This window comes from Microcaecilia unicolor, chromosome 2 (assembly GCF_901765095.1).
Source record: "Microcaecilia unicolor chromosome 2, aMicUni1.1, whole genome shotgun sequence".
In the NCBI taxonomy this organism is placed as follows: domain Eukaryota; kingdom Metazoa; phylum Chordata; class Amphibia; order Gymnophiona; family Siphonopidae; genus Microcaecilia; species Microcaecilia unicolor.
The window spans coordinates 288,952,745-288,961,381 of NC_044032.1; the positions used below are offsets into that span (position 1 = coordinate 288,952,745).

General features: G+C 44.9%; 1 protein-coding gene across 1 annotated transcript in view; it reads right to left on the reverse strand.

Moving 5' to 3' along the window:
- The window catches only part of GPKOW (G-patch domain and KOW motifs), a 34,146-nt gene extending 26,024 nt beyond the window's left edge, over window positions 1-8,122 (reverse strand). The window contains 3 exon segments of the mRNA XM_030194249.1: window positions 4,900-5,039; window positions 5,504-5,667; window positions 7,929-8,122. Of these exon segments, the coding sequence (XP_030050109.1) occupies window positions 4,900-5,039; window positions 5,504-5,667; window positions 7,929-8,113 (489 nt within the window). The 5' untranslated portion in view covers window positions 8,114-8,122.
- Window positions 8,123-8,637: the final 515 nt, after the last annotated feature.

Here is an 8,637-nt window from a genome sequence, read left to right on the forward strand (position 1 = left end):
CTCATGACTAGGTCTGTTTTCAGAATATCCACAATCGCTAGATGTAGTTGCATATATATGGTATAAGAACATAGTTAATTTGCATAGGTCTGTCTGCGGTACTCATGGAATGGAGCTGATTTTCTGCTTAACCTAGTGAATGTGTGCTGCTGAGATACTAAGGGGGGAAGTCAACACGTCTTATCAGTAGCCCACATGGATATTGTGCTGTTAACCCCAATTATGAGTAACTAGTCTTTATTATATAAAATGGGACCTGTGCTAAAATAGCATGAGTTAGAGGTAAAAGGAGTGAGACCTGTTCTGCTGTAATCAGGTCTTGAATATCTGGATGCATCGGACAGGCCTTAGAAGGACGTTTAAACCCACTGATGATTGATGAAGATGTAATTCCTGACGCCAAAGTAGAAGGCAGTTCTCAATGAAAAGCACCACCAATACCTCAGAAATAAGAGTACTGCCATTCACCCCAACTGGCACAAGCGAGCACAACACAGTCCCAAGAGGCAAGTGAAGATCCCTCCCCTGCACCAAGTAGAACTTGCAGCCCTCCAAGCAGTTCCATGTCAAACTTTCGTCAGATTTTTTTTTTTTAGGTTATTGTGCTGGAAAAGGAGAGCTCCACAGGAAACAGGGGAGAAGTGAAGGGAGGGAAGAAGTAAATTCACAGGGCACCAGACAGAGGGATCTGAAGATCTCCACATATGACTCTGCAGATTCAAGCCCCCCCACAAAGCTCAACTAGGGACCAGCTGACCAACTGGACCAGGAGCAAATCACTCAGAGCCAGAGGCTGAAAAGTATGTCCGTCCACCTGCTGGAGATAGAAAATACTGAGGAGGTGGACTGGATGCCAAAAGAAATATGTCTCAGCTCAGTTTTCAGTTATCTCCACCTGCTGGTTGATGGACACAGCTATCTCACGGGTTTTGAAATAGTGAGAACAGCCCATTTTAACAGTAAACCACAATGATAACTCCCCCCCCCCCCTAAATCCAAAAGGTTTGGCTCACTACTAAAGCCTGCTTTATTCCTACAACTCTAACTTCTTGAATCTCCCTGTTTATATAATTAAGGTAACACCATCAGTTTGTCTGACAAATATTCTCTGACATACAGACAGGTGTAATAAATTGTCCTCACCTCTATAGAATTAATTTAAAGAGAGGATGCCTCCTGGCACCAACTGCCCCACACTGTCAGCTTCAGGACAGCGGACAACTATTCCCCTCTGCCCGATTCTGTGGTCACACAAGTAAACTGGATCATCCACAACAGACGGCCCTTGTCTAGGTTGTCTCAAATTAGTAACCAGTTCAGGAACTCTTTCCCATCTTGAGACAGTGACAACTACACATCTTACTTACGTCTTGGAGAGGGAGTAATCTAGTGGTTAAAGCAATGGGCTCAAGACTGGGGAAGCCAGGGTCTGAATCCTGGCTTCTGCCACTAACACTCCTTGGTCCTTGGGCTCTCCCACTGCTTCAGCTACCCACTTAGGGCAGTGGTATGTTGTACCTGAATACTTATCACCACTGAACCAGACTGAATTTGTCCAAGCAGCACTATAAAAACGTTAAATATTATCACTGACCACAGCGAGTACAAAATTTCACTAATTAATCTGAACAAACCAAAAATTAGAGGCACAGTTAATGCACATCAAGAGCATGCACAAACAGCAAGAACCACAAAGGCTGTCACAAAAAAAAAAAAATAGTGTGCCCCTCATTCTGTTTTTTGTCAAAATAGGGCCATCCTGGGTTTTTAACAAGATTGCTTTTTTTTGTGAATGCATTTTAGCTGTTTTGTGAATCACATTTAGGGTTCATGTTTTTTGGGTTTTTTTTTTTAATTCAGTGTGGTCAGTAAATTGATCTTACACTATTTTGTGAGAACCGTCGTTTGTGGTTCTTGATATTTGTACAGATTACAAATTTCTTGCTAGCATCTTCTCCTGGCACAGGACCATAAGATCTTGACCGATAAAGAACTGCCTTCTCGGCAACATAAATTCTGATCAGGGATCATTACACTCTTCTTTCAGTTAAAGATCCGACTGTAGGGTAGGCATCAATATGTATTTGGCTTGGACTCCCTCTAAAAGGGATGACACTCTTTATCTGAAGATTGTCCAGACACAGGAAGATGGAAACTCCTCGTGGGCTGCGTTTAGCTACCAGTGGAACAACTGCTTTCATGAAGATCTTGAGTGCTGAAGACAGACCAAAAGGCAAGACTCTGCAGTGGAGGTGGTCCTACCTTATTGAAAACTGTTTAAACAAGCATTCTACAAATCCAAGGTGCAAAAAGAGTTGCAAGCATTCTCTGGTTCCTTTTATTTTTCAATAAAATAAAAAAATGCCTGATGCTGTGTGTCAGAGATACCATTCACAGCTGGTTGCCCCTGCCTCAGTGGCGTACTTAGGGTAGTTGACACCCGGGGCCAGTCATTTTTTAACCCCCCCCCCCCCCCCAAATCCAGTACTAGGCATGCCGAGAATACAAAACACTCAGGACCTATAGAGCAATTCTACCATACCATAAGCAGTCATTTCTACAAGTCACACAAGGAAAAGGAAAGCATCTTAAACACTACAGTGAGCACTAGAACATCAATTCACCTATTGTAAAACGAAACCAGACAGAATAGTACAGATCGTAGATCCTGCACAGTCAATGCCAACTGAAAGCCATGTCTTTTTCACAAACACAGATACACCCTAATCCACTATAGGATAAGTAATCATAAACTTTCTATTTAGACAAAAATTAAACTGAACCCCCAATGCCAGACTCTGCATACAATGCAACACCACAGAAACTGTCCCCTAGTACTGTGCAAAATATAAAGACAGCAGATGTAAATTTGAAAAAAACTAACAAGTACCAATCACCACTTTACAAATTAACAAATAGAAATAAAACAAATATAGAAAGTAAAATAATACCATTTTATTGGACTAATACTTTTAGCTTTCAGAGGCCAAAACCTCCGTCCTCGGGTCAGTACAGTATAGTGCTGTTACAGTATCCTATCCCTGACCTGAGGAAGGGGGTTTTGTTCTCCGAAAGTTAGTCAAAATGTATTAAAATTAGTCCAATAAAAAGATTACCTTATTTACATGTTCTATTATAAACATTTAACACATCTACAATACTTTATCCTAAAGCAAAAAAAATAAAAATATATATTTTATTTACAGTTTGTTGTCTCTGGTTTCTGCTTTCCTCATCTTCTTTTCACCGTCTTCCTTCCATCCAGCATCTGTCTTCACTCTCTCTCTCTCTCTCTGCCATCCAGTGTCTGCCCTCTCTGCCATCCCTTCCATCCACTGCCTGCCCTTTCTCTCTGCCCCTTCAATCCACCATTTACCCTCCCTCTCCCATCCATCCAGGGTCTGCCCTCCCTCTCGCTCCCCCCTTCCATCTAGGATCTGTCCCCTCTCTCTCTCTGCCTTTTTTCAGCCCCCAGTTCCAGCCCCCTTCTCCCCTCTGAACACCCCCACCCCAGTCCACTTCTCCCCTCCCCTTCTCCTGTCTGAGACCCCCACCACAGTCCCCTTCTCCCCTCCCCTGTCTGAGACCCCCCCCCCCAGTCCCCTTCTCTCCTCTGAACACCCCCACCCCAGTCCCCTTCTCCCCTCTGAGATCCCCACCCCAGTCCCCTTCTCACCTCTGAGGATCCCCACCCCAGTCCCCTTCTCACCTCTGAGGATCCCCACCCCAGTCCCCTTCTCCCCTCCCCTGTCTGAGATCCCCACTCCAGTCCCCTTCTCCCCTCCCCTTTTCCCCTCTGAACACCCCCACCCCAGTCCCCTTCTCCCCTCTGAGATCCCCACCCCAATCCCCTTCTCCCCTCCCCCTCCCGTCTGAGATCCCCACCCCAGTCCCCTTCTCCCCTCTGAACACCCCCACCCCAGTCCCCTTCTCCCCTCCCCTTCCCCCCTCTGAGACCCCCACCCCAGTCCTCTTCTCCCCACCCCTTTTCCCCTCTGAACACCCCACCCCAGTCCCCTTCTCCCCTCCCCTTCTCCCCTCTGAGATCCCCACCCCAGTCCCCTTCTCCCCTCCCCTGTCTGAGACCCCCACCCCAGTCCCTTTCTCCCCTCTGAACACCCCCACCCGAGTCCCTTTCGCCCCTCTCCTTCCCCACCTCAGTCCCGTTAAAACCGTCGAAGCAGCGTCGCAGGCAGCGCCTCGTGCCCTGCTTGTAAAAAAAAAAATCAAATCTCCTTCCTCCTTATCTTGACGTCGACTCGGGCCTTCCAATCAAATTGATTGGAAGGCCCGAGTCGACGTCAAGACGAGGAGGAGAAGGAAGAAGATTTGATTTTTTTTTTTACAAGCAGGGCACGAGGGGCGCTGCCTGCGACGCTGCTTCGCCAGTTTTTTTAATGTGCGGCGCCGCGGGAACGGCCACGGGAGGCGGCGGGAGCGGAGCACCCCCCACCCACTGGCACCCGGGGCGGACCGCCCCCACCTTGGTACGCCACTGCCCTGCCTTACTCACAAACCAATCTTTAATGAGGCTCAGAAGAACAAAAACCTCACTGAGCAGGAGATGCTTGGACCAACAGAAACACAGGGCAGAAAGTGGGATGAAGAGCATGGAGGAAAAGACCAACACTTGACTGGCAAGGGGGGGGGGGGCGGGGGGACTTCTGTAATTGTGCCAAGTAACAGACCTGCAGATCTTGCGAGATTTAAGGTTGTGGGGTTGACTGCAACTCCAAAAGAAGAACAAATACCCTCCCATCCAGTCTGGTGGGGAGTGTGTTATATGCCTCTTACAACCACTGCTGTGTATTCACCACCGCCCTTTCACTATTCACATTGCCAGGCCTACAATATTACTTCATCCAGGAAGCATATGGATGTGGTCAAGTAGCTTCTTACCGATTCTGGTCGAAGGCTCACGTTCACCTTCTCTCCATCCTCATAGCCATTTGGAACACGATTCTGCATCAGAAGAGGGATTGTCATATTTGGGTCATTTTCAGGGCCACCATCCCAAACATCCAAGGATCTCTTTGACTCTAAACACAGCAGGCCAAGAGAAATTAGGTTCAGAGAAACAAATAATTCACCAGCTTAACTCTCATCTTACAATCACTGAAAGTCACCAACCTAACTGAATTCCACCCCCCCCCCCCCACACACACACTATAAGCAACCCATCACCAACTTAGCCCAACCCAACACATTACGGCTATCCTAAGATACCAGCCTAATAAATTACAATTTCCTTACATCTGACTCAGGTAATGGGGAGATAGAGTCATTAGTAGAATCACCCCATCATCAACTTAAGGCATACCACTTACAAACAACAAACACCTCAATTTAGCACAACCCAGACCACTACAACTAGCCCAATCCACATTAAAATCAAAGTTATCAACTCACCCCCAAACACAACATTCAATACATAACCAACAAAACTTATAAGCACTCCAAATCACAAGCCTAAACATCTGAATTGTAAACAGCATGCCATTACCTTCTATTAACTCTTTCACTGCCTGAGAAAGTACACCATCCTCTGGTCCTTGCTTCTTCTCTTCCTTCTCTATATCAGAACAGGGAGCAGATTGAGGAGTATGCCATCGGTTCTTTTGGATTAAGGGAATTACAAGCTCTTTGGGTGCCTCAACGGGGTTAACACTAGAAATTGAAGTAAAATAGGTCAGCAAAAGTAAACAATACAAAATGGTGATTAAAGCAGTACCTTAAACCCATATGAACTCTTCCTCCTCTAAGTGTTGAGGTCAAGTTCCCTAGGTATGACGCTGTCTGCTCTGATATCTCCGCCCTTCTCTCCAACAACCTTCAAGTTCTATTTATAGGCTTATTTACACCTTATTTCGCACAAAGGGGACTGAAAATCATTACCCTACATAACTACATTAATACAACATAGAATAATACATATGAAATAATTTAAACATCCCCCAATACAGCTCTACCCATCTCCTTAGGGAAGATGTGAAGCACATCACATAGCTGCAAAATAACATGCCCTCTCAATTTCATTACAATAAACAAAAGCAAATACAAATAATAATATCAGAAATACAAAATAAAACAACCAGCAACATCACAGTAACCTTCACTAACAACAATCAGCAAGTCTCAAACCCTTGATCACACCCAAAGAGATAACTCCATTAGGGTTCATCCTTTCGAGAGCCATCTGCCTTGGCCATGGGGATGGCCTAAAATATTCCCTCAGACAGCACCAGCAGGGATGGGTTAGAGCCAGTATCTGGACAACACCCCAAAATAATCTCTAAGAATGTTGCCTCCTCCCTCAAAACACCCAGGGAAAATCTGCTACAGTACAAGGAAAAGAAAGCCACAGACAGAATCCCCCTTGTAGTGACATACAACCCAGAGCTAGAAAATTGAGAAAAATCATAAAAGATCTACAGCCACTACTCCAGGAGGATGAATTACTGAAAGAGATATTACTGTCCCCACAAGTGCTGGCCTTCTGACAGCCACCCAACTTAAAACACAAGCTAGAGAGAAGCAAGCTCCCAATAGAGACTCAAAAATAAGAGAGAGGCACACATCCTTGCAATATATTCAGCTGCAAACTATGCCAAAACATTTCATAGGATCCCACAGTCATTCACAAAGGAAAAATATTCAACATAAAGGAATCCTTCACATGCTCATCTTCCAATGTGATAGATATAATTCGATGTAAAAAGTGTGATGAAGGGTACTATATTGGAGAAACAAGCCAGATGCTAAAGAAGAGATTTAATTTACATAGACATCATATGAAAACTGCAAGTGCCAACCAGGATGTCACCTCTGTGGGGCAACACTCTACAAAACCAAAACACTGTATCAATGATTTATGGTGAGAATACTAAGAGGAAACTTTAAGACAATACAGGAATGTAAGACCTTTGAAGTCTGAATGATTAAATATTTTGACACCCACCAGACCGGGTTTTCTAGCCCATTATAAACCATAAAATTCTACTGCTTTGTCACCCTCTTATCACCATGCATATCTCCCTGTCCCTCATCCACCGGGCTCTACCTGTCTCTCACCTAACCCACCCCACCCTCATCCTGTGAGACTGTAACTCAAATGCTTTGATGTTTCACTTATATATACTGTTATATATTGCTTATTTCTGATCTGATGAAGAAGGGCTACCTTCAAAACCTAATCCAAAAATGTATTAGGTTAGTCCAATAAAAAGGGTATCATCTTATTTTCTTTATATTGATTAAACTTTAAAAGTGGACTAACACAGCTACCACATCTCTTTGGACAACACAATAATCAGCATATCAATGACCCTAGCTATTGTGTCTTTCCCTCCTTGAGTTTCACTCTCCAATCCTCTTCTCTCCTTACCTTACCTTACCATAACCCTCCCCTCCACAGTCCATGCTATCAGCTAACACATAGTCCCGTACTGGTTTTATGCAATTGCATGCATGGATTTGTAGTTCTGATTTTCTTGAGAAACTCAATGGTACAACCAGAACTACCAAGCATGCAATAAAGTAAAACTAGGGCTGGACTAGCCTGCACCCTAGTCAGGTGTCAACCCTAGTTGGGGGATCTCCCTTTCACCCCACCACTGAGCTTCCATGTTACCCAGTTCCAGGAGGGAGATTTTAGACCAGTCCTGGATTTCTGTCCTACACCACAGGATTATGGGACGTCAACCACTCATTTCAATGGATAAAAGTAGGGATTACATATATCACATTGCTTTTGAAGTTTACAACCGGGACTAGCCAAAAAGTTTCCTTTCCCGGAGCTGGGTCCCATTTTCCTCACACCTTTCCCCATAATTTCCTTTCCCAAGATCTTTTTCTCCTTACCAATTCCCCTTCTCCAGGTTCTGGCTCTTTCTTACAAGCCACACCAGTATCTTTCCCACCACTCTCACCTCTGTAGCTCTTTACCCTCCACTCCATGCAGGTAATCCTTATCATCCTTCTCTTTGTCCTCCGCTCCTGTCAGTTTTTTCCGCACCGCTATCCGGCTGAAACCGAAGGAGACCGGAGCTGGAGCTGGAGCCGGAACCGGGGCGCCCTCCGGTGCAGACACATCACCGCACTCAGCTTCCGCCATGTTCCCTTTCCGCAACGACCCCAGCGACTACAACTCCCGGCATGCAATGTTCGTCCTGCCGGTCCATGGACGCTCTTCGAGTGACACCAGCGGCGCTGAGCTTGCAGGGAATTGTGGATCTGCATAGGGTCGGGAACTGTTATGTCTCCACAATAGGGGAAAGACTAAAGGATCTAGCCGAAGTGTCCAAACATGCAGAATAAAATGTCCCCTCCCAACAAGCACACACTCAATACAAAAGATATAAAGCACATTCCGATTCACATAAGTTTGTTAACATGAAAGTTTTACTTGTGGTGCCAAAAGTCGTATATAAAGTGATTAAAATAGGAAAGAAATATAATAAGAATAGTAAATTATAGAATTTGGTGATGGTCGTCAGTATTGTTTCTTGTCTGATGGCAAGATAGGACATACTACTACTACTTATCATCTCTATAGCGCTACTAGACGTACGCAGCGCTGTACACTTGAACATGAAGAGACAGTCCCTGCTCGACAGAACTTACAATCTAATTAGGACA